Below are 26558 nucleotides of genomic sequence, written 5' to 3' on the forward strand. Positions count from 1 at the left end.
TCATGATAGGTTGGCCATGTTTCTGATGCCTGCAGCATCAGAAAACCTGTTGGACTTTAACCTGGTGTTGTAAGACTTCTTACTATATTGTTGAGAATAGCAGTCCCTGTATATATTATTGAGAATAGCAGCCCCTGGATATATTACAAGAAATATCAGACCCTGTGTTTATTATTGAGAAAAGTAGCCCCCGTATATATTATAGGAAGTATCAGACCCTGTGTATCCTGTAAGGCAGTGTTTTTCAAACTTTCTTTCCTGGGAACCACTTTTACCAACTAGCTGACCTTTGTGTGTCATGCCGACTGTCCTTTGCAACACACCCTTTTCGGTTAATTTTAATGCCAATTGATCCTCATAATCTCACTCCAATCAGGTTCACTGGAGGAGAGGGCAGAGTTGAGTCATTTCCTTTGTGCTGTCTTTAATCTTTGTGAGGACAGAAAATCCAACCTCGCGCATGTAGGTATTTGTGAAGGGCAACAACAACAATTCTTGTTTTACTTAGCACTGGAAACTCTTCATAGATACTACTCCAGAAGCTGACAGCCTCATGGGCAGTGGTGTGTTTTTAATGTGCTGTCACAGGCGAGGCTCAGCGGTTCAGTCTCTTCTATGGCATCAGCTGTAAGTTAATAATAGACCCTGGAGTTTCAAACTCAAAACGACTTTTCACTCACCTCTTCTCTTTCAAAATCTGAAACTTCTCCTCTGGAAAGTAACGACAAAAAGTATTGATGAGCGCAGCCAGACGCGACTGAATAAGGCTTACTAGTCTATTGACAGTTCCCTTACTAACACCGTTTTCTTCAATGTTGTCATAGCAGTGTGGAGAATATATAGTAGTTTTGGCTTTGTACTCGCACTTGCCAAGCTTTCAATTACTTTTGGAAAGCATCTATTTCTTCACAGTGCAGAAAGCAATCATCATCCTTCCCTTGCAATTTGATGTCGGTTCATTTAGAATTAAAAAGATTAACAAATGTAAAACATTTACAAAGCCATACCTCCAGAATCATTTTATGTTGCTTCGTTCCTGATTTCAGTTTTTTCTTTGTTGGCTGTTCACCAGCGACCCTGGAGTTCTGTGCAGAGTGTCTCTCACTGCTTTATCCTGCCGTGTATTCTCCAGCTCTCTCCAGCAGATATAGTTTGTGTCTCTGGCCCTCATTCTTCTAACAAAACTAACAAAATTCTAAGGTAGCACGGTAGCATGGTGGTTAGCATAAATGCTTCACGGCTCCAGGGTCCCAGGTTCGATTCCCGGCTGGGTCACTGTCTGTGCGGAGTCTGCACGTCCTCCCTGTGTGTGCGTGGGTTTCCTCCGGGTGCTCCGGTTTCCTCCCACAGTCCAAAGATGTGCGGGTTAGGTGGATTGGCCATGCTAAATTGCCCTTAGTGTCCTAAAAAAAGTAAAGTTAAGGGGGGGGGGGGGGGGTTGTTGGGTTCCGGGTATAGGGTGGATACGTGGGTTTGAGTAGGGTGATCATGGCTCGGCACAACATCGAGGGCCGAAGGACCTGTTCTGTGCTGTACTGTTCTATGTTCTATAAAACAATCCATCTTCAGTTCTTCACAGTCCTGTTGTCTTGCTACTGGCAGCTAGGAATTCAAGTGATCTCTCCTCTGTGATTTTACGGAAAAAGCACGGACATACAGGGCGCCTGACATCGGTGTATATGCTGGGCATGTGACCTTCTCTCTGCTGCCACTTCTGGCCGGAAGACTGCATTGTTCCATTTAAAAACCGATCTCAGCCGGCATTCTCAATATAAAAGCCTGTTGCAGCCGTTGGGTGCTTCTCCCGCATTCGGGAACGCCATGACCAATCGCTCCATGACCCTCCTGACACTCACCCGCGACCCACTCGCAGATCGCAACCCACAATTTGAAAAACCCTGCCGTAAGGAACACCAGGCCATATGTATATATCAGAGCATGTTAGATTTTTTGTATATAGCAGCAGTTCCTGCATGTGTTATACTGTAATTTGTTTATTGTAATATCAGACTGTCACTCTGCTGTTTGCCCAGCTCCTTCTGTACGGAGTTTTTAAGTTCTATTAATGCCTTGTATGTTTAGTAACTCTGCACATTCCTGTCTCCCTGTGACAGGTACTGGAGCAGCATGCTGACGGACGCTGGAAGGGTCACATTCATGACAGCCAGAAGGGCACGGACCGTGTTGGCTATTTCCCCCCATCAATTGTCGAGGTGATCAGCAGGCGATCAGGTCAGTGGGTCATCCTAGTGGGTGAACTTCACACAAACGATAGTGGACATAGAAAAAATTCTCTTTCCCCTAAAAGCTGTGGATGCTGGCAAGACTAGTGCCTTCCAGAGCAAGGTTAATAGGTTTTGTTTGACTAAGGGTATCTTGGGACATTGAGCAAAGGTAGGTAAACAGGGTTGAGGTGCAGATTAGCCTTGACCTAATTCAGTGGTGGAACATGCCCAAGGCCGGCACAACTCCGGGAATCCAATTTGATCCACTTCCATCTCAAATTCCCTCTCTATTTGCAAAGAATTATGGTTACTCTTTTGACAACTCTGCCTTGTCTCTACCCTCCTCGCCGATTTCTGAACTGCAAGGTTTAATCTGGTCCTTAAGCGACGGTCCAGTAACAACTCAGCTGGAGCTATTCCTGTTGTAGTATGCGGAGTGGTTCTGTAAGCCAGGGGAAAATGTGCCACTCTCGTCTTCAATGGAGCAGGTGATTGTTTTGGCCGTTTGGACAGCACCTTCAGCGAACCTGAGGGGTGATTTGGTGTTGTGCGAATCAGTTTAAAGCCATTGAAGACTATAAATGTTTGGAAATCGGCACGAGTAGGCTGTGCCTTTTTTGAAACTAGGACTTCTGGCAAACCATGTCTTACAAAATATTGACGCAACTTCTCAAGTGTAGAGTGGGATGTTGCATAAATCATGTTGAAAACCTCAATCCATTTTGAATTCCACCAGCAACAGGAACATTGTGCCCATTAATGGGCCAATATAATCAACATGGACTCTCATCCATGATCAACTTGGCCATTCCTTTTTTAAAAATAAATTTAGAGTACCCAATTCATTTTTTCCAATATAGGGGCAATTTAGAGTGGCCAATCCACCTAGCCTATACATTTTGGGTTGTGGGGGCGAAACCGCGCAACATGGGGAGAATGTGCAAACTCCGCACGGACAGTGACCCAGAGCTGGGATCGAACCTGTGACCTCGGCGCCGTGAGACAGCAGGCCTAACCCATGGCACCACCATGCTGCCCTACTTGGCCATTCCTAAGGGTGTAAGGGGAGTGGTAGATCATTTCTGTTGTAGTTGGCACTGGTCACACTGTTTTACCATCTATTCTATATCTGTATCAATCCCACGCCACCAGACGTACTTCCTCGCTAACACTTTCAACTTTGATATAGCGGGAGGGCGTGAAAAATGTCGGGAGGCCCTCCCGCTATTCTCCCACCCGGCGTGGGAGGCGGAGAATCCCAACCAACGTCTATGTAACTCCTCTGGCAACAACTGACTTCCTGGTTTGGGGTTGACCACTCCAGATCCCCAAAGGATGACACCATCCTCGCAACTAAGCTCATCCTTTCTGAGCTGGTACAGCGTCATCTCTTCAGAAGCATTCATGTTTTGCCAACAATGCAATATCCATGTGCTGTGACGAGCAAGGAATTCATAAAGTTGAGGGCCATCACAATCTCTTGTGGTATTAAGGGTGTTGTGCTTTCAGGTAATGGAAGGTGACTTAAGGCATCAGTATTGGCTACGTGAGGCCCTTGTTAATGATCAAAAGTACTCCTAGGCCACTCGGAACAACACCCATGGCTGATGTACTAATAAACTTGAAGATCGAAGTGCTTGCTTCATTTGATTGAAAGCTTTTTTTAATGGATTCTTCCAGTACCATTTTGGTGCTTCAACATGAAACGGAGCTAGCAACGTTGATAGTTGATGGAGGAACCATCAGTAATAGTTAACCATTCCCAGGAAGGACCTGAGCTGTGAGACATTCTTAGGGGCTGGTGTTTTTTTAATGCCTCTCACTTTACCTTCCATTGTGTGTCGACTTTTAGCATCCACCCTGTATCCAAGATAAGCCACTTTATTCACCTGGAGGGTGCACTTTTCTCTCTTCAGGTGCGTTCCTGTTTCCTGGAACCTCTTTAAAACGTCACCCAGATTTGGCACATGTTCCTCCTCAGTTAATCAGCACATCATCTAACTAAATAATAACTTTGGGCACCCCTGCAGAAAGCTGTCCATAGTCCGCTGGAAGTTGGCACAAGCTGACGAAATCCCAAAGGGTAAACATGTGTATTGGTACAGTCCGTTGTGAGTGTTTATTGTGACATAGATTCTCAACACCTCACCTAATTCCAATTGTTGGTCGGTGTGGCTCTTGTCCAACTTAGTGTATGTCAGGCCCCCCAGGCAAATTTGCACACATACTTTGGGTATGAGATACCTGTCCAACTTTGCAGCTTGATTCACTGTTAATTTATAATCTCCCCAAATTCTAATTGTCCTGCCAGGTTTATCTACTGGTACGATGGGTGCGGCCCACTCAGCAAATTGTACGTGTTTAATGATGCCTAGATCTTCCAATTGCATAATTCTGTTTCAACTTTTTCCACTGAAGCATTAGGCACAGGCCTTTCCCTAAAAATACTTTGTGTACCTTTCGGATCCATTGGATCCTAGCTTGTAATCCTTTACTCTTTCCAAGTTCTTTTTGGAATACTTCTTGATTCTTCATTAAGACCTCAATCAGGCCCTCTCCTTTAATCTTGAAGATCTCCAGCCAGTTTAATTTTATCTCCTGGAGCCAATCACATGACATCAAGCTCGGTCCCTGGCCTGGCTCTTTGTACTGGGCTGGCCCTGCTTGCTTCTGTATTTGTGCCTTAAATGGCCTAATTTCCCGGACCTTTGAATTTACTCACTTCTGGGGAGTGGTTTCCCCAGGCTACTTACATCTCAGGTATTTAGTGATTCTTCTTGCTTCTGTACTCGCCTCACTGCCTGAGCCTGAACCAGCGCCATTGCTCCTGATACCATTACTACTCACTGTTTCCCACCCAAACTGGTGGATTTGAAAGTTTTTTTAGAATTGTAACTCTTGGATGCCCTTTTCAGTGCTCTCGATTGCCATCACCATTTCAGCGGCTTCTTGAAATTCAACTCGGACTCAGCCAACAGTTTCTTTTATATGGCTACGCTATTCAGACCGCAAACTCACCAATCTCTTTGCATATCATTTAAAGCTGATCCAAAGTCTCAATACTCTGCAACCTGCTTCAGCCTGGATATGAATCCATCCATGATGGTCTCTCCCGGCCGCGCCCCCCCCCCCCCCCCCCCCCCCCCGGACTAGTTAAACTTGTATTTTCGCAGTGTCACCGAGGCTTTTGGGTAACAATGCCCCTTCACTAGTTCCACTAACTCAGCAAATGACTTTGTATTAGGAGCCTTTGGAGAGGTTAAACTACAAATCAGGTTTTAAGTCTGGGTCCCGCACACAGTAAGTGAAATTACTTCCCTTCTATTCTCTCCCTCTATTCCATTAGCCCTGAAAAATTACTCCAGCCATTTGATATACTGCACCCAATTCACCGCAGTCAAAGGCTTCTAGCTCCCTGAAGAGAAGCATACTTGTTCACTCTTCCTTAGGCCTTGAACGATCTGATTCACTTTGCAGTTTTTTAATGCAGTTTTTGTTGAATTCCTCGCTATTAACGAAGTCGCTCCAATTTACCTCGTGACCAATGTAGTAAAGGAAGGATTGGCGACCCCCAGTCAGTTTCTGTAACCAATTATAATGGTTTAATTACAAATAGTATTTACACAGAGTCTTTCATGATTTTATCACGAGTAGTTCTCGGATCTACTCTGGCTGCAAAAGCCCACGGTCTGCACCAAGATCCCCACGCTCAATTCCCATTGGGCGATAGGGTTTCATGACCTTCCCTTAAAGGGGTCAACTACTACAGGAGGTAGTAGTTATTGGAATTCAATGCAACAAAAGGGCAGCACCGTAGCACAAGTGGATAGCACTGTGGCTTCACAATGCCAGGGTCCCAGGTTTGATTCCCCGCTGGGTCACTGTCTGTGTGGAGTCTGCACGTTCTCCCTGTGTCTGCGTGGATTTCCTCCGGGTGCTCCGGTTTCCTCCCACAGTCCAAAGACGTGCAGGTTAGGTGGATTGGCCAGAATAAATTGCCCTTAGTGACCAAAAAGGTTAGATGGAGATATTGGGTTACGGGGATAGGGGGGAAGTGAGGGCTTAAGTGGGTTGGTGCAGACTCGATGGGCCAAATGGCCTCCTTCTGCACTGTATGTTCTAAAAAAAAAGAAAGTGAATTGTAAGAGTTGAGTCTAGTGAATTTTCAACAATAGGAGTGAATGGAAACATTTTGAAGTTAGACTGAAAGAGTAGGGGGTGGGTCCATAGGATTGCTATGCATTAACCATGCCCCATCCAGGAGACAGGAAGAAAAATACATTTACCTACGTCAGCATGGCCAGTCTGGATACTCTTTTAAAACCATTTTTAAAAAATGGACAAATAGCTGGACGGATAAAATAGCTGCCGCTGGCCAAATGATGGTAGTTCTTCAGTCTGCCGTCAGCAGCGGGATTCTCCGTTCCCTCCGCCGACCAATGGGATTTCCCATTGTGGCCACCCCGACGGAACGGAGAATCACACCGGTGGAGAATTTACCCCAATATTTGAAACACCAGATAAACACTGAACGGCTCTTTGTTCTACTGGTTGAAGTACTGAGTACCTGTTACAATGAACCACAAGACACACAGCTTACCCATTGCAAGGTGAGGTGGCCAATCTCCCTTCCTAAGTTGGACTGGTCAGAGTCCTGGACTCAGGGCAGGCTTCTTATACGATGGTTAGTTTCACAGATCTATCTGGTAAAGCTGCTAACTTCTCCCTTTTTATCCAGTTTCTTCCAGCATTGAGAAAGTTCTTTAGCCATAGACACGGATGACCTATTACCTGTTTTCCTCAATGTTAGCTGGTAAAAGCAGCACACATCTGTTGCCTTGCTCTCTTTGTTTTAGCATTCTTAGCAACTGCAGTGATTTCCTGTTGAGTACATGACACCTGCTTGCAGAAACAATTGTATTGTGTAAAATTGACTCCTTCTCCCATGAAGCTTTGCAGAGGTTTTGCTGTAGGCCATATGAGGGCAGCACGGTAGCATTGTGGATAGCACAATCGCTTCACAGCTCCAGGGTCCCAGGTTCGATTCTGGCTTGGGTCACTGTCTGTGCGGAGTCAGCACATCCTCCCCGTGCCTGCGTAGGTTTCCTCCGGGTGCTCCGGTTTCCTCCCACAGTCCAAAGATGTGCAGGTTAGGTGGATTGGCCATGATAAATTGCCCTTAGTGTTGGGTAGGGTTACTGGGTTATGGGGATGGGGTGGAGATGTTGACCTTGGGTAGGGTGCTCTTTCCAAGAGCCGGTGCAGACTCGATGGGCCGAATGGCCTCCTTCTGCACTGTAAAATCTATGAAATATGGCTCCATGGTTCTATAGTTACCCGCTCAAAACCAAAATGGGTCTTAACAAGGGGCCTCATAGAATTTACAGCCCACACCTCCACCTTATCCCCATAACCCAGTAACCCCACCCAACACTCAGAGCAATTTTGGACACTAAGGGCAATTTAGCATGGCCAATCTACCTAACATGCATATCGTTGGACTGTGAGAGGAAACCGGAGCACCCGGAAGAAACCCACACACACACGGGGAGAATGTGCAGACTCCGCACAGGCAGTGACTCAAGCCGGGTATTGAACCTGGAACCCTGGAGCTGTGAAGCAATTGTGTAACCACTATGCTATCGTGCTGCCCCATTAGCAGAATAGCTTGATCGGGAACCATCATGTCACATGCCCAAGATGGATGTTGTGAAACCCCTTTCTGTTGTGTGTGTGTGTGTATGTGTGTGCAAGTAAAAAAAACCTTATTTTACTCTTATCTCAAGTTTGCTGTGGGAATATTAATGGAGGATTGGATCGCTCCAAATTTAAGGATTGGGGAAAATACTCCACTACTTACAAAGGGTGAAATCAAAAACCTTTCTGTTTATGGATGAGTATTGAGTGCAAAAATCAGGGCTCAGTAGGAAATGGGAAGGTCCATTCTTTTGGGATTCCTCATATTGGGAATGAATGCGAAAGGGTTTATCAATTGAAATTCTACCAACGAGAGTGAACGGGAAAGGGATTTATCATTTGTAATTGTATATACCAGTCAATGGGAAAGTGGCTTGTCCATTGAGATGTCACACAAGGGATGTGAACCGAACTGGGGAAGCCAGCGATTGTACATTTGAAAGTTGGAGTACATTACAGTGCATCAATGGGCAGAACTTTGGGCACAGGAGTGTTTGTCACCTACTCAGTGAGTCACAGTTGTTGAGGAACTATAATGGAAATAGTAGGGAGAAGCTGAGAAAAAAATCCTTTTACAAAATGGGCATGGGAGACAATTAAATAAATGAAAACATTTCTTCACTTGGCAGGCAGGCCAAAGATCTAGTTGGACCGTGACCAAGGCACTGGATGTTAGTTAAAGCCATTGATGAATGGAACAATTTAGTTTACTTCAAAGGTCTGGTCATGAAGTAGATGAAGTTCCCACACTGACAGGCACTGATTAGAAAATGCTCAGCACCGACAATGCTTCCAAGGGAACTGCACTCAGTGTGGTCAATGGAGCGTGCTCCTCCATGAAAAGGACACTGGACTCCCCGTGGCCCATACGAAGTAATGGAGCCTTTTATTCAAAATAGAGTCACTGACAAAAGTAATGAGATTACATGGGGGAAGGAGCATTGTGGAGCCAGGGAATTGAGTGTCTTTTGCAGATTTGAAGATGTTTACATTTCCAGTCAGGCATGAACACAGAGGTGAATATTTTCTGGAAACAAAGGCTCTGGGCATGTGGGCTATGAGATTCCTCACATGATATTAAACGTGTGAAAAGTAAACTTAGTGATTGCATGTCACTTTGAGAGAATGAACTGAGAAGGACAGGATGGCAATACCTTTGATTTTCCATCCGTCCCACCCCCACCTGGTGTTCTCCCCCACCCCACCAACTACCTCCACTAAGAGAAACACTGTGAAGATTCTACTTTTTCTCTGTGTCTAAGTCACACATATTTTCACAAGGCAAAAGCTGGAAATCTGACGCAAAGAGAAAATGATGGCAATATTTTATGATTTGTGTAGAAACAATGGGGTTCTGGCCTCAGTACCTCTGGGTTCCTGCTTTTGACTGCTACAGCTACAGCTGTGTGGGAGGAGCTCAGGGCCAGGTTCACCTCTGAGGTCCTTCACAGTTGAGCATCTGCCAACGCTCTGGTCATTTGGGTGAGGAACATGCCCAGCACCCAAGGGGTGGCCCTCTGGAGATATAGGAGAAAATTGGCAAGATGATGACTAAAGTGTCGCCAGACTGACAACACCGTGGAGAGTTGAGTAAAATATGAACATCTAATGGGGTTTCTTGTTATGTCCACTTTTACCGTAGGCACACTCACTCGCCATGCCTCAGTGCCTCCCCACCAACGCCAGGCATTCCACAAGACCCACCAGGGTACCTTCACCGCCTCGCACACCGACGATGCTTATCAGCTCTACCAGCAGATGTACTCGCAGACACTGCCTGCTCATCGAACCTTCAACAATACTGGCTTCAACAGAAACAATCACAACATGGAGAATAGTGAAAACTCCACAGGTAAATCAGCCAAAGCAGGGAACGACCGTGTGACCTGATGTTCCCAAATTGTCTTCAGAAGAACTTTTTAATTTAATAAACAGAGAAGGACCCAAAGAACAAGAAGAAGCCTTTCAGTCCCTTCAACCTGTTCTGCTGTTCAGGTTGCTCTCTAACTGTAAACATTGTTTATCCATCTGGATTCAGTTAAAGTCTAATAAACCCACTTTTGAAATTTTCTAATGCCCCCAGCCCCTTTTGCGGGAGAAAGTTCCAGATTTCTACTATTCTTTGTGTGAAGAAGTGCTTCCTCTTATCACCCCGAGCTAGCCTAGCTTTGCCCCTCTTGTTCTGCCATGATGTGGAGGTGCTGCCGTTGGATGACGTGAGCACAGTAACATGTCTTACAACACCAGATTAAAGAACAACAGGTTTGTTTTGAATCACTAGCTTTCGGAGCCCCGGGGAACACGGACGGTGGGTATCGACTGTGGCAGAGGGCAGGGATTGCGAAGATGGGTGATCTGTTCCTGGAAGGGAGCTTTCTGAGCATGAGGGCGCTGGAGGAGAAGTTTGGGCTGGCGTGAGGGAATGACTTTAGATACTAACACATGCTGGATTTTGTGCGCAGACAGGTGCCGTCCTTCCCACGCCTCCCGCCAAAGGGGAGGCAGGACAGGGTAGTATCAAGGGGAGAGGTAGGTGAGGTTAGAGGGTTAGAGTCTCAGATATTTACAAAGAGCTGATGGGAGCAGAGGATACACAGACTGAGGACCTGAAGCTTAAGTGGGAGGAGGAGCTCAGGGGGAGCAGGAGGACGGTATTTGGGCAGAAGCCCTGAGCAGAGTAAACACGCCCGCAACATGCGCCAGGCTCAGCCTGATCCAGTTTAAGGTTGTGCACCGGGCCCACATGACAGTGGCCCGGATGAGTAAATTCTTCTCACTGGAGGACAAGTGTGCCAAATGCGCCGGCGGGCCGGCTAATCATGTGCACATGTTCTGGTCGTGCCCGAGACTCCGGTTACTGGCAGGGATTCGCGGACATCATGTCCTGAAAACTGGGGTGGTAATGAGTCCTGAGGTCGCAATCTTTGGGGTGTCGGAAGGCCCGGGAGTCCAGGAGGAGAAGAAGGCCGATGTCTTGGCCTTTGCTTCCCTGGTAGCCCGGCGATGAAACTGTTGGCATGGAGGGACTCAAAGCCCCCGAAGACTGGAGCATGGCTATCGGACATGGCGAGCTTTCTTGGTCTAGAAAAGGTTAAGTTCGCCTTGAGAGGTCCACTATTGGGGTTCGCCCGGAGGTGGCAGCCATTCATTGACTTCTTTGCGGAGAATTAATCGTCAGCTGGGGGGGGGGGGGGGGGGGGTGCGCTAGGGTAGTGTGGGGCGGGGGGTGGTTTCGGCAGGTCCTTGCGAGAACGGAGTTGTGGTTTGTACTATGTGTTACTTGCTTTTCCTTTTATACAGTACTTTACAATATCATTGTTTTATATGCCAAAAATACCTCAATAAAATTGTCTTTAAAAAAAAAGGCAAATGCAATGTTAGCATTCATGTCAAGAGGGCTAGAATGCAAGACCAGGGATGTACTTCTGAGGCTGCATAAGGCTCTGGTCAGACCCCATTTGGAGTATTGTGAGGAGTTTTGGGCCTCGTATCTAAGGAGGATGTGCTGGCCTTGGAAAGGGTCCAGAGGAGGTTCACAAGAATGATGCCTGGAATAAACAGCTTGTCTTATGAGGAACGGTTGAGGACTCTGGGTCTGTACTCTTTGGAGTTTAGAAGGATGAGGGGGTGAAACTTACAAGATACTGTGAGGCCTGGATAGAGTGGACATGGAGAGGATGTTTCCACTTGTAGGAACAACAAGAACGAGAGGGCGCAATCTCAGACTAAAGGGACGATCCTTTAAAACAGAGATAGGAGGAATTTCTTCAACCAGAGGGTGTTGAATCTGTGGAACATTTTGCCATAGAAAGCTGTGGAGGCCAAATCACTGAGTGTTTTTAAGACAGAGAAAGATAGGTTCTTGATTAATAAGAGGATTAGGGGTTATGGGGAGAGGCAGGAGAATGGGGATGAGAAAAATATCAGCCATGATTGAAAGGCGGAGCAGACCTGATGGGCCGAGTGGCCTAATTCTGCCCCTATGTCCAGTGGTCAAACGGATGATCCTCGGAGACAATAATTGCCCCAGGGCCATTAAAGGGATACACTGGAGTGAACGTGTGTGTAAATGTTGGCTGAGGGAAGAATGGGCATTGCTAGTGATTCCACATTTCTTCCCAGTTCTCAGTTTCTGAGTTAGAAATGGCCATGGGAGGAAGCCTTCCAGAGGGTGGCTGGTACAGCTGCAGGAAAGGAGAGAAAATCAAAATACAAAAATTCTCCACATTTCTATTTTGCATGTCGTATGATCTTTGGTATTTTACTAAACATAGAGTCAACCTCTGTTTCTAATTAGCGGACACTCCAGTTTGTGGAACAGATTGGAATCGGTGCAGTATGGGTTGCAAAGAACTCCAACTTCCTGGGCTCACCTCAGTCGTTTCTCAGCTGGACCTATTTTTCCCAAGATTTGTTGCCATGGAAATGGTAGCAGGCCTCAGGCGCCACCCTGAGCAGCCTACTGCACATTTACTTTCATATATTGGACTTAGGTCTCCAGGCAACCCATGGAATGTTGAATGCAGTCTCCTGCGTGATCCTCTAATATGGAGAGGCTGATTGCTGGTGGCGCACAAGGCCTCTGGTTTGCATTATTCTTGGTCTGCTCGGTTGCTATGATCACGGATGCAGACCCATCGGTTCTTCTTGTCTATGTTAGGAAAAGGCATGGACCGCATCTATCCAACAGCCGTGCTCTCTGCTTCCACTGAGGATATCTGGGTCCTCAGGCAACCAGATCCTGGTAAGCACCACCTTTGCCCTGCTGCTATTACCTGGACCCACACAACCTGTGCTGTTCTTGAGCAACCCTGTTCCACTGTCCGTGCTCCTTGTGAAATATTAAGAACATTTACTCCTTCCTTCTACTCACCCGCTACCCAAAAACCCTAAGGCTGATGCAGTGCCTCAGAGTGGGATTTATTTCATCAGATTCCAGCTGCATCCCCCATCCACCTAAGCCTCCCTCTCTTGTGTTCCGATAAACCAACCTTACATTGGAACCCCCATCTGCTTCCCATCCATTCCCCTTCATGCTCATTGATGTTTTGTCAAACTACAGTTCAACGACTTGTATCTCAGGACACCGCTGTGGAGAGTTGGTAGAAGTAAAACGTGTTGGTTCGGAGACCCCGACATTGGGTCGGAAAAATGCGAATAGATGTCAGGAGGAAGGGGGACGGGAGGGGGGGGGGGGGGGTTCCATTGATTTGAAGTCCTGAAAGAGAATGAGTTAGCTGTTGGGGCTGCGTCTTGATTTCAACACAGGGTGGAACGGGGAGGCGGAAGAGTTGGAGGAGAAATAGGCATTTGGAGGAATGAAAGTGCAGCAATTTCAGAGCACCACTGACCCTTCTGTGACTATTCACTTCAGCCTGTCTTTGAGCTGAGGTACTGGTATACCCCTTAGTGTATTCAACAAGAGGTGATTTTGTTGGGACAGCTTGTCACTGCCATACTTGACTACTTTCCTCCACTGGGCCCCTTCTGCATCACCTGCTCACTCCATCTTCCAATGAACACAATCCTGGGATCCTCTACGAGATAATAATAATCTTTATTACTGTAACAAAGAGGCTTACATGAACACTGCAATGAAGTTACTGGGAAAAGCCCCGAGTCGCCACACTCCAGCACTTGTTCGGGTACACAGCGGGAGAATTCAGAATATCCAATTCACCAAACAACACTTCTTTCGGGACTTGTGGGAGGAAACCGGAGCATCCGGAGGAAACCCACGCAAACATGGGGAGAACGTGGATACTCCGCACGTGACCCAGTGGGAATTGAACCTGGGACCCTGGCGCTATAAAGCAATAGTGCTAACCGCTGTGCTACCGTGTTGCCCTGATAACACTCCATCCACCCATTCGAGAAATCTTCGATGTGGCGCAGTGGTTAGCACTGGGACTGTGGCGCTGAGGACCCGGGTTCTAATCCAATCTCCACACTATCCGTGTGGAGTTTGCACATTCTCTCCATGTCTGCATGGGTTTCACCCCCACAACCCAAAGATGTGCTGGTTAGGTGGATTGGCCATGCTAAATTGCCCCTTAATTGGAAGAAGAAAAATAATTGGCGACTCTAAATTTTTTTTTAAAAACTTTGATTAAGAAAATGCTCAAGTAGGAGTTTCCTAACACCAAAGTCCTTCCTTGGCTTAACATCACACTTAAACAGTGTTCATGTGTATAAATACTTGATATAATTTAGGATCAATGCATACGGGCAACAATTTGCATTTATGTATTACACTTAGCATGGGAGAATGTGCTGAGATACATCTCCGAGTTAGTTAGCCAGAGATGGACAATAAGCCAATTAAGGATGGGGGACCAAAATGGTCAGCGTAGCAGTTTTAAGGGGAGTCTTATTGTAGCAGATGAAAAGTGAAGAGGCTGACAGATTTAGGGAGGAAACTTCACAGTTTTAAGCTGCCATTGTTGGAGTGAAGAGAACAATATTTATATAACGCCTTCAATATAATGCTTTATTATAGTGTAACCAGACGAAAATAGGCAGTGATTCGAAAAATAGCTTAATACAGAAAGCTTTTATATCTTCGGAATATTCCAAACTGCCTCATGTCTATCGATCCATTCTGGACATGCAGTCGCGGTTATTTTGTGGATAATTGACGTGCCCAATTTGCGTCAAGAAAGATTCCACATAAACCAAACAGAAAGAGCGAGCGCGTTTTTGATGTTGATTGACTGAGGAATATTGACTCTGACAAGGGCGATGTCATCTGCTCTTCCTCCAATTGTGCCATGGTGCTTGAAGAGGCAGATAGGTGGCTAAAAGCTGCCATCTCTGACATTGCGGCTCTCTGTTGGCAGAGCTGGGATCCATTGTGAGACAGAGGGATGCTGTGGGGGAATCATTCCTGTATGTTTGCTCTCATGCCCTCGAGCCCGTTGGCAGTAACCCTCATTACTCTGTGCTATTTGTCCTCTTATTCAGCCGGTGACAGGAACAGTGTGGGCAGCACGGGCAGTGTGGGAAGCATTCGCAGTGCTGGAAGCGGGCAAAGTACAGAGAGTGGCAACGGACATACTGCCACCACTGGCCTGGAGAACGGCAAGGTATGAGTGCACAGGCTGGTCCCCAGTGCCAGTCACTGATTGTGCCCGACAGTAAAAGTACTTACATCAGAATAAGATAGGGAAGTGGGAAAAGGCCCAGTTAGCTCAGCAAACCTCATTGCAGACCCACCCAGCTCTGATCTCTCTCCCGGGAACCTGTCACCTGTCTGTGACCAGCAGACCTTAGAGTCTGTGCTGTACCCCGCAGCTTGTGAACACGGTACGTCCCTAATTCCCGGCTCAGTTCCCTCTCTGACAACTTATTTCCCCTAGCCCAACCCATCCCAACTCTGTCATTGATCATGCTCAGTTGAATTTAATTCTGTTGCCTCCCGGTATTTTAACACCTCCCCCCGCACCCCCACACACCACCCCTTTCTGATACGCGACAGAGCGCAGGAATCTGCCCTGAAACACAGCGCGCCAAATACACTCAGTTTGCCGATTGGCCACTTTAATGCAAATATGACAATGGCAAAAAGGGAGAAAATGTCTGAATTCCAGAACATTCCTGAAGGAGGGCCCCCCTCCCCCTCCCATTACCTTCCACTCCTCCTTCCCTCTCCCTCCTTTGCCTTCCCCTCCTCTCTCCCCACCTACGGACAACCTAAAGCGCATGAGAGCACACAGCAGTGATCTGGAATATTCCCAAAGGGCCACATATTATTACCTCCGCATCGAACAACCAGGTGCATGAGGTGAGTCAGACACTGGCCTCAGGAAACTTGGGAGTTCAGGCCTGTTTGAGGGTGATTTGTCAGCCCTCTTTGCTCTGTTCTCCAGGGCCTAGGATGAGAGAATAGAAGACGCCTGACACAAAGGCCTTTGAAAACCTCACCCTTACTCAAAATAGTACAACAGTCTGATGGAGCGGATAACAGCTTTTGGTTCTGGGTGTAAAGATGTGCCTGAAACTCCCAGGAGTTCAGCAGCTCTATCAACTCTAATATGTATTTTGATTCCTGGCAGGCTGTGCCCCCTGGTGGAGATCACGCACATCAGCAGGTCTGCAGGGGCACTGAAACCCTTGGCAAACAGCTTGACCAGCCTGCAGGTAAGAACCAGTTTCCACATTCCTCATTTTCCACATTTGTCTCGCAATCTCTCTACGAATAGGCTTCAGCGTCACTTTGCATCATGTTAGAAAGTTACACTTTATAAAGAATGGCCAGTGAGTCCACATACAACACACTCACACTTACACTCCATACACACTCACGCACAGGCACTCACTCAGACACACACATACTCACACAGACGCACACTCACGCAGACATTCACACACTCACCCAGATACACACACACACGCAGACACATACAGACGCACACTCATGCAGACACTCACACAGACACACACTCACGCAGACACTCGCACAGACGCACACTCACGCAGAGACACACACTACAGACACACACATATAGACAGGCACACTCACAGACACAACTTCACACAGACACACACTCACTCACTCATACATATTCACACTTTCACAGACACCACACACACACGTATAGACACACACTTATACAGACACACACTCAAACACACTTGCATAAACACTCATACAGACACACACTCAAACACACTTACATAAACACTCAGACAAACACACACTCACACAGAGACACACACTCACAGACACACACTCACAGACACACACATATAGACAGGCACACTCACAGACACAACTTCACACAGACACACAAACACACTCACACAGACACTCACACAGACAGAACTTCACACAGACACACACTCAATCACTCATACATATTCACACTTTCACAGACACCACACACACACGTATAGACACACACTTATACAGACACACACTCAAACACACTTACATAAACACTCAGACAAACACACACACACACTCACACAGACACACATACTCACACACACACACACGCACTCACACCCCACACACTCACCCGTTTTTCGGGGGACGCTCCTTCCCCCGAACCTCGAGGTACAGAGGGATCTGGGTGTCGTGGTACAATCAGGAAAAGTCAGTATGCAGGTGCAGCAAATGATTAGGAGGAAAAATGGAATGTTGTTGTTTACTGCAAGGGGAATAGAATATTAAAGCAGGGATGTCGGACAGGGTGTTGGTGTGACCATGTCTAGAGTGCTGTTTTGGACTCATTATTTAAGAAACCATATAAATGTGTTAGAAGCAGTTCAGAGAAGGTTCACTCGACTGATACCCGGGATGAGGGAGTTTTCCGGTAACTGATACCTGGAATGAGGGGGTTTTCCGGTGTCTGATACCTGGGATGAGGGGGTTTTCCGGTGACGAAAGCTATTGATTGGAGTTCAGAAGAATGATGGGTGATCTCATTGAAAGATAAGATCCTCAGGGGATTTGACGGGGTGGATGCTGAAAGGATGTGGATGAGACCAGAGCTAGGGGACACAGTTTAAAAACAGATGAAATTTTTCTCAGAGGGCCGCAGATCTGTGGAATTCTCTTCCGCCGAGAGCGGTGGTAGTTTTAAAGCATTGGGAAATAGATTCTTGATTAACAAGGGAGTCAAAGGTTATCACAGGTAGGCAGGAGTCAGATTAACCGCGATCTTAATGAATGGCAGGGCAGGCACGTGGGGCTGAATGGCCTACGCCTGTTCCTAATTCACATGTTCCACTGGCAGATTATACGTGGGACAGGACCACTGCTCAAATGTAGGAAACAGAGCAGCCAATTTACACACAGCAAAATCCCACAATCAGCAATGTGGTAATGACCAGATACTCTGTTTTAATGGTGAGTTCACGGAGGGGTAAATATTGGCCAAGATCTCAGCGAGAACTCGACAATCTTTTGTTCACCTGATTGGGCAGAAGGAGCCTTGGCCTCATACCCTTATCTGAAAGACATAAGCTCTGACGTGGGGCGGCATAGTGGCACAGTGGTTAGCACTGCTGCCTCACAGCGCCAGGGACCCGGATTCAATTCCAGCCTTGGGTGACTGTCTGTGTGGAGTTTGTACTTTCTCCCTGTGTCTGCGTGTGTTTCTTCCAGGTACTCCAGTTTCCTCCCACAGTCCAACAATGGGCAGGTTAGGTGGGGCTACTGGGATTGGGGAGGGGGGGGGGGGTGCATGGACCTAGATAGGGTGCTCTTTCAGAGGGGTGGCGCAGATTTGATGGCCTCTTTCTGCGCTGTAGGAAATCTATGGTTCTATTACTTCAGCACTATGCTGGGGTCTCAGTCTGGATTATGTGAGATCCAAAACCCTTCTGACCCAGGGACTGGACTGGACTGGGCTGGCATCTTGTGTTGAAGTCCTGGGTTAAGCTGCATTCACTCTGCATAGCATCCCTTCCTGCTTACTCTCCGATCCCAGACAAAAGCAGCCGAGCAGTGTCTGTGGATTCAGTCCCTGCATTGACTTATCCTGAGATAGCAATGTTATTTTAAACGCAAATCTATTCATGTAAACATCAAAGCATTACTATCACTTTCATTGGTAAATTACCCTCTGTGCTGTCACAATAGGCTGGGATAGGACGGGGAGTGTATGAATGGTGAATGGGTGAGTGAGTCTCCCGCTGACAGACCTGGTTTCATCGTCTGCCAGGGACCACACCAAAACCAGCCTCTTCTCCTTTTCTTTGACAGATCTTTCTATCTGATAGATTGAAAATACTGATTAACTGTTGCGAGCTGGGGCTTGCCTGAGAGGGAGGTGCAGTTAGTGCAGAGAGAGTGCCTTGTTTCCTCTTTGTATTCTCGAGAATTGTAGCATCAAATGTTTTGTTCCTTCTCTATATACCTTCGCCGCAGAACTCCATCGCTCTTTCTGTCTTTCCTCTCTGCCACTGCCTGACAAAACCCACGCTTGGAATTGCCCAGTCATAGATTTTTCATATTGTTCTTTTCTCTCTCTCTCTCTCTCTCTCTCTCTCTCACTCTCTCTCTCTCTCTCTCTCTCTCTCTCTCCCCCCCCCACCCCCTCCCCCAAACTTTGCGAACTGAATTCACTGCGACGTTTCCCTTTTATCTTGTCTCTTAAGTCAATTCACAAGATGTGGACATCATTACCGAGGCGGAGTGTTAGCTGGATGAGAATTGTGGAATTGGTGTGGGATGGGGAGACAGGGGGTGGTGTGTGTTTGTGTGTGTATGTGTGTGTGTGTGTGTGTCTCTGTTTGTGTGTGTGTGTGTGTCGCTCCCACTGCAGCGTACATTGTAGGTGGAGAGGTTGCCAACACTCCAGGATAGGCACAGACTCTTCAACAACAACAATGTATATTTATATAGTGCCGTTAACATTCCCCAAGGTGCTGCACATGCTCAGTATAAAACAAAGAAAGGACACCAGGCCACGTAAGAAGCTACTAGGCCAGACGGCCAAAGCGTGGTCACAAAGCTCGGTTTTAAGGAGCGCCTTTAAACAGGAAAACAAGATGGAGGGGCAGAGGGAGGGCATTCCAGAGCTGAGCAACACATCAGACATGGCCACCCAATAGTGGAGCAACTAAACCAGGGATGCTCAAGAGGCCAGAGTATGAGTAGCACAGATATCTCGGAGGGTTGTGGGCGGGAGGAAATGACAGAGGCCATGGAGGGATTTGAAAACAGGAAAATAAATTTAAAATCAAGGCATTCCTTGGCCAGGAATCTTCAGGAGGTAAAGATTAACCCCCAAACACTGCCATGAGCTTAACTCTGGAGGATACTAAGAAATGAGCTCAGGGCTTGTTTGAGTGGGCAGGGCGATTTGTGAGGTGCAATCTCCAGAAACATGTTTATCCGTGCTTGACAGCACTCTTGTGGTCATCAAAGTTTTCAGTCAATTGGACAGAAGCGCCTCTCAAAGGATTGGGAGAAAAGACATGGGATGGACTCCATTCTGTGAAGCCGGATAATCCGGTCCATGTTTTGGTGTGGGTGGCCCAGATGTGCTTTTGAATGGGGCTGTCTGGTCATTTTGAGATTGCACCCCAAGGAAGTCTGAATTTCAAAACATGCGAAAATCTATTTCTCATGCTCTCGGAGCCTCGTGTTGTGAAGTTGTTTAATTGTTGAGGCCTTTGAAGCATTTGGCTAATTTACCTCATCAGTAAAGTAGACCAGGATGCTCCCCACAATCTCACCCTCTCCCTCCTCGTCCATCCCTTCTGCCTCGTTCCCTATTCAATTTTGGACACGGCAAAAAGTGGATGTGCTACAACCGGGTGCAGATCGACATTCTCCAGTTTCAATGTGAGCAGCAGTGGGTGTCCGATCCACAAACAGCGTCAGAGCAACACCGTTTAGATAAGCTTCACTGCTGTTAGTGTTAAACCAAGGGAGTGGGGAGGGTAGGTGGGGGGTGGGGTGGGGAGGGCTTGTTAAACTGCAGCAAGCTGTACAGTGCTGTTGAGACTTCCTGATGCCGGGATCACTCTAAATCCTGCGGATTGTGTTTCAAAGATAAAAGACCATTTGAGTCAACAAGTGTGGAACAACCATTCCTTTGACAACTGATGGTATCACCTGTCCAGGTCTGCGTCCCTCCCCCTCCCTCTCTCTCCCTCAAACACAACTTCACATTTTGTTTGCGAACTTCGAATGAGGCAGCATTCAATGAGGACTGTCCGAAAACACTGAGCTATTAATAATCATTTGCTTCATTTTGGGGAAAGTGACGAGCAGAGGATTGTAACACTGTTGAGGTTGTGTGTTCCATCGAGAATTATCTTATTTTTGTGAACAAAAAGAGAGGCGAATGATGAAAATCTGAATAATGGACAGAAAATGCTCGTGGTCTGCAGTGTGTCAGCCTCTGAAAACTTGGATTAGAATTCCAAGTCTGCCTCCTTCCTTGGAATTGTGAAAATAGGAAGATAAGCAGGCACCATCATACAACGGGCCAAAATCAGTTGAGTCAACCGTCAGGAATTCTGTCCTTGTCACAGAAAACAGTTACCGAGTTAAATAAGTGGCAGATAAACAAGTTGGAGCAAAGTCACAAGTTCTGGGTGATAGAGGAAGATGATGTTAATAAGACAATGAAGAGATGATGGATAGGAGATGGTGGACAGTGTTGCTAACACGGAGGGGTGAGTATGCGTGGGGTATTCCTGTCACTTCTCTGGATCTTGATGATAACAGAGGGAATGGTCACGGCTGATTAGAGGAACTGGTGAAGGGTGGCCTGGACCGTCTGACCATAATACCCCTCCCTGCCAAAGGTTGAAGGCAAATGGGGGCAGGGATGTGTCTCCATATCAGGAGCTCATTGGGTGCAGAACCCTGACCACAAGCCAGACTCTGCTGGTCTGAGGTACAACACAATATTTGCCTGAAACCTTTGTTGCAGCTCTGTTTGTATGTTAGAAGAGCTCTGTGATGCATGTCAGGAAATAGGGTGCATAACTGCAGCATGGTTAGATACAGAGTAAAGCTCCCTGTACGCTGTTCCCATCAAACATTCCCTGGATGGGTAAAGCACGGGAATAGATACAGAGTAAAGCTCACTCTACACGGTCCCCAACAAACACTCCCAGGACAGGTACAGCACGGGGTTAGATACAGAGTAAAGCTCCCCCTATACTGTCCCCAACAAACACTCCCAGGACAGGTACAGCAGGGGGTTAGATACAGAGTAAAGCTCCCTCTATACTGTCCCATCAAACACTCCCAGGACAGGTACAGCACAGGGTTAGATACAGACTAAAGCTCACTCTACACGGTCCCCAACAAACACTCCCAGGACAGGTACAGCACGGGGTTAGATACAGAGTAAAGCTCCCCCTATACTGTCCCCAACAAACACTCCCAGGACAGGTACAGCAGGGGGTTAGATACAGAGTAAAGCTCCCCCTGCACTGATCCAACAAACACTCCCAGGACAGGTACAGCACAGGGTTAGATACAGACTAAAGCTCACTCTACACGGTCCCCAACAAACACTCCCAGGACAGGTACAGCACGGGGTTAGATACAGAGTAAAGCTCCCCCTATACTGTCCCCAACAAACACTCCCAGGACAGGTACAGCAGGGGGTTAGATACAGAGTAAAGCTCCCCCTGCACTGATCTAACAAACACTCCCAGGACAGGTACAGCACAGGGTTAGATACAGACTAAAGCTCCCTCTATACTGTCCCCAACAAACACTCCCAGGACAGGTACAGCACGGGGTTAGATACAGAGTAAAGCTCCCCCTATACTGTCCCCAACAAACACTCCCAGGACAGGTACAGCACGGGGTTAGATACAGAGTAAAGCTCCCCCTATACTGTCCCCAACAAACACTCCCAGGACAGGTACAGCACGGGGTTAGATACAGAGTAAAGCTCCCCCTATACTGTCCCCAACAAACACTCCCAGGACTAGTACAGCACAGGATTAAATATGATTTATAAAGTACCTTAATATGAACCTCTGAAGAATGTGTCTACTGTGTTTCATTTCTGTACCAACTTTATGGTCTCTCCGAGTGAAACTCCCTATATTGTTGCAGTTTGTGTCATATAATTAACAGTTTTAGCTTTGGAACTGTGTTGAGACTAGCATTCATTCCATTTGGAGCTCTAGCGGGAAATGGAGAATCTTTCATACTATTACGCTATCTTGGGCTGGCGTCAGAAACCAGAATCACAATTATTGCTCCAACCAGATACTGATTTAATTTCACTCTGATGACAGGGATGCCAAAACATCAGAACTTCCTGAGCTATAAGTCTGGAGAACAAGGATATTCACAACAGTTTATTCACCCTGATCAGCTCCTGGAGGGCAAGGTAAGGTTAAGGGTAATGCTACACTGAGGGTTGCCTGTATATAACAGTGATAAGTTTTAATGATTGTTAGTGATGAGGTTTGCTAGGCCTTAGAGGTGAGTTTCAATGGTTAGGGGTTTTAGTTGGTATTTGTAGTGAACCACATTCCACTGTTACTCACTGCATATGTTCAGTGTTATTGTTTGTTCCATTGTTACTTACTGTCGTTATTGTTGTTGCTTCTGTTGGCTCCGCCTGTGGCTCCGCCCCTCGGGCTTTGTATATAATTGGCTGATCTGTGGCCCTGCCCCCAGTGAGGGATCAGCAGCAGGCAGGCACACATCTCAGTTGTATTAAAGCCACAATTTAGTTCTATACCTTGCTTCGTCTATTATTGATGGCCCATCAGTATTAATGATAGGTTTCAATGGGTATATAATCCCCAAATTCTAGGCTGACATAAAAGAGATGTAAAATTGTAATGTCAAATCTCTGCTCCTCCTCCATTCCCAGGACTCTCCAGGGGCTGAAACTATTTCCATTTCCTGTGCCCAGGGTCCCGGCTAATCAAAGCTGGCAGAAGCTCGGAGGCATGTGGAAAAAACCAACACAAGAAATTGTTATTTTTTTTAAACTGCCTCACTCCACTCCCAAAGGTTTGTGCCACATAGCGCTTGGCAGCTGCCAATTTCCATCATTAGTCAAACGACTCAGTCTCAAACGCTTGGAGCCTCACAGGCTTTCAGCTGCGTTTGCATTTACTGGCCAATGTTTAGGCTCAAAATCCTGCCAGAGAGCAGGAGCCAGGGCTTGCTGCACACATGGGCACACAATAACACTATTATAAAGGGCTAACCATGTGGCATTGAGATAGGTCAGTCCCTCTTTCCCGCAATCCCTGATACAGCGATCGAACCCAGTCCTGCTGGAAAACCGACCCTCAGACCCCCCCATTCACCTGTGAGTCAAGACAGTCGAGATAGTGCAACCGCCAGTGTGAAGTACACGGAAATATTAACAAACATTAATGTGTAATTTGCAAATTAATTACATTATAATTAAGTGTGAGGAGTTACATTTGGTGGGAGAAACAAGTTGGCCATGTACCCCTCGCAAAATGAGTCTAAAATAGAGTAGAGGATTTGGGGATCTAATGGGTGGAAACACACATTATTAAAAGTCGTGAGCCTGGTTCGCACGGAGATGATCTCCAGAAAAATAGAATTCAAAAACAGGAATGTTGCGTTAAACTTGTATTGCGAGTGTGTTGTTCACAGTTCTGGTCTCATATTACAAAAAGAATGTAGACATGCATGCAGGCAGTCCTCGACTTAACAACTTTTGAGGTACGATGAACAGCATTTGTAACGTTTAATAATTGACCCCCGTTTTGAGTTCACAACATTGGTCTGACTTTACGACGCCGTGCCAGCCTATATTTTACATTTTTAGAAATATGATTTAGAACTTCGATACATTTTGAACAAGCTCGGTGAAGTTGTGAAAGCTCCCACTGAAACACCGGCCCCTTGCTCCCTTTACTGACCAGGTTGTTAGCTCCGGGCCAGAAGGTTGCCATGTGGAACGGTCGCTGTGGCCCGCTGGCAGCGCGCTGCCTAACTGAGCTAGAGCGCAGAAACCGGAAAACTCTTCTTGGAAACTGGGAAAAGAGGCTGCAGTTTGCCAATAAAACTGCTGCCTAACCCTGCTGGTGGAACCAGGCCCAATGTTTAACATTCCCATTGGAAAATCAGATCTGACTTCCGACGTGGTTTTCAGGAACTAATTGTGTTGTAGGCCCGAGGACGGCTTCTACTGGAGAAGGTGCAATAAAGATTAAACAGATGATACCAAAACTGAGAGGTTATAACTGTCAGGATTGATTCAGGCTGGGGCTGTTCTCTTGCAGAAAAGAGAAGACAGAGGGGACCTAATAGAGGATATTTCCGCTGGCGTGGAGTCTTCAGCACAGGCTTGGAGGGCCGAAGGGCTTGTTCCTGTGATGTACTTTTCTTTGTTCTCTAAAACTTAGAAACCTTAAATACAAGATAGTCACTCATAAATCCATAATGGTATCAGGAGAAATCTCTTACTAGCCCACGGAATATTAACACAAAGAACGTAGATACATTTGAGGGGAAGCGTAGATAAAAATACCTGCGGGAGAGTGGAATAGAAGTTGAGGGGTTAAGGTGGGATGAAGGAAGAGTCATCTGAAGATCATAGAATCTGTACAGTGCAGCAGGAGGCCATTCAGCCCATCAAATCTGCACTGACCCTCCGAAAGAGCACCCCACCCAGGCCTAGTCTCCCACTCTATTACCGAAACTCCACCTAATCTTTGTACACTAAGGGGCAATTAGGAATGGCCAGTCCACCTGACGAAATGGGCTTGTGTGCAGTGTAAACACTGGCATTTAACTTGTTCATCTGAATCGTCTGTTTCCATGTTATAAATTTCATGTAACGATAAAAACAAATCTTGTTTTTATTAAGAGGGTGTTTAAACATAGTCAATTCAATTTTAATAATCTGCTGGAGGTCTGAGCCCCAAACTGATTAAAGACTAAGTTTGTCTTGATTGGTTTGACCCTTGCCCCACCCTGTGGAATGCTGGGGTAAGCACTTGTGGCCTGTGTAAAACAAGATAAGCCAAGAATTTCTTTCACTGGGAACACTGGAGCTTCCCTGGTATCTGTCACTGGTCTGGTCTTCCAGGAATGCCTGGAATGGCCAAGACTCAGATTCTGAAACACCTGTGAGATTGGGGATCTTGCCTTTCTGAGCAAGTGCAGTCAGAGAAAGCAGCCCTGTGTGCCGAAACCAGGAGCATTAAAACACGCTAGTTTTGTGTGAATCACAATGTACATCTAGACCAGGGGTGGGCAAACTACGGCCCGCGGGCCGCATGCGGCCCGACAAAGGTTTTTATGCGGCCCGCCAATGAGGTGCCCGGAATCATAACCGGCAATTTTGAAAAAGCCGGGGCTTTTCCCCGGCGGCTTTTCAAAAATGCCGGTTATGATTCCGGGCACCTCATTGGCGGGCCGCATAAAAACGCGCGTAGTGGGGTGGATGAGTGGGGCTGTCTCATTGGTCAGTTTACATAGAACAGTACAGCACAGAACAGGCCCTTCGGCCCTCGATGTTGTGCCGAGCAATGATCACCCTACTTAAACTCACGTAACCCGTATACCCGTAACCCAACAATCCCCCCATTAACCTTACACTACGGGCAATTTAGCATGGCCAATCCACCTAACCCGCACATCTTTGGACTGTGGGAGGAAACCGGAGCACCCGGAGGAAACCCACGCACACACAGGGAGGACGTGCAGACTCCACACAGACAGTGACCCAGCCGGGAATCGAACCTGGGACCCTGGAGCTGTGAAGCATTGATGCTAACCACCATGCTACCGTGAGGCCCCTATAATAATAATCATTTATTGTCACAAGTAGGCTTCAATGAAGTTACTGTTAAAAGCACCCAGTCCCACATTCCGGCGCCTGTTCGGGGAGGCCGGTACGGGAAATGAACCCGCGTTGTTGCCTTGTTCTGCAGAACAAGCCAACTGTTTAGCCCAGTGTGCTAAACCAGCCCCCTCGTTTTGGTAAAGGGCACACCCTTTAGTTGGGTGTGCGACCAATAGGAGTCCAGGTTACAAACAATAATAAGGCTTATTGTTTGTAACCTGGACTCCTATTGGTCGCACACCCAACTAAACCGACCAATAAGGCAGTCCCACTCATCCACCCCACTAGGCGAGTTTTTATCGTTGACTCGGCTAGGCTGTGCTTCTGTCAGTGTTAAGGATCAGCACAAGCAACTTGA

At 46.9% G+C, this 26558-nt stretch overlaps 1 protein-coding gene across 2 annotated transcripts in view; it reads left to right on the forward strand.

Annotated features, from left to right (window-relative positions):
• Window positions 1-26558, forward strand: part of LOC119952964 (caskin-2-like) — a 320000-nt gene that overhangs the window by 274872 nt on the left and 18570 nt on the right. The window contains exons 11-16 of one of the 2 annotated variants that reach the window (XM_038776607.1): window positions 2115-2232; window positions 9565-9774; window positions 12583-12666; window positions 14886-15007; window positions 15977-16061; window positions 22650-22744. In XM_038776607.1, the coding sequence (XP_038632535.1) occupies window positions 2115-2232; window positions 9565-9774; window positions 12583-12666; window positions 14886-15007; window positions 15977-16061; window positions 22650-22744 (714 nt within the window). The remainder of the gene's footprint in view (window positions 1-2114; window positions 2233-9564; window positions 9775-12582; window positions 12667-14885; window positions 15008-15976; window positions 16062-22649; window positions 22745-26558) is intronic. The other variant, XM_038776608.1, reaches the window with a different exon arrangement.

This window comes from Scyliorhinus canicula, chromosome 18 (genome assembly GCF_902713615.1).
Source record: "Scyliorhinus canicula chromosome 18, sScyCan1.1, whole genome shotgun sequence".
Taxonomy (NCBI): Eukaryota; Metazoa; Chordata; class Chondrichthyes; order Carcharhiniformes; family Scyliorhinidae; genus Scyliorhinus; species Scyliorhinus canicula.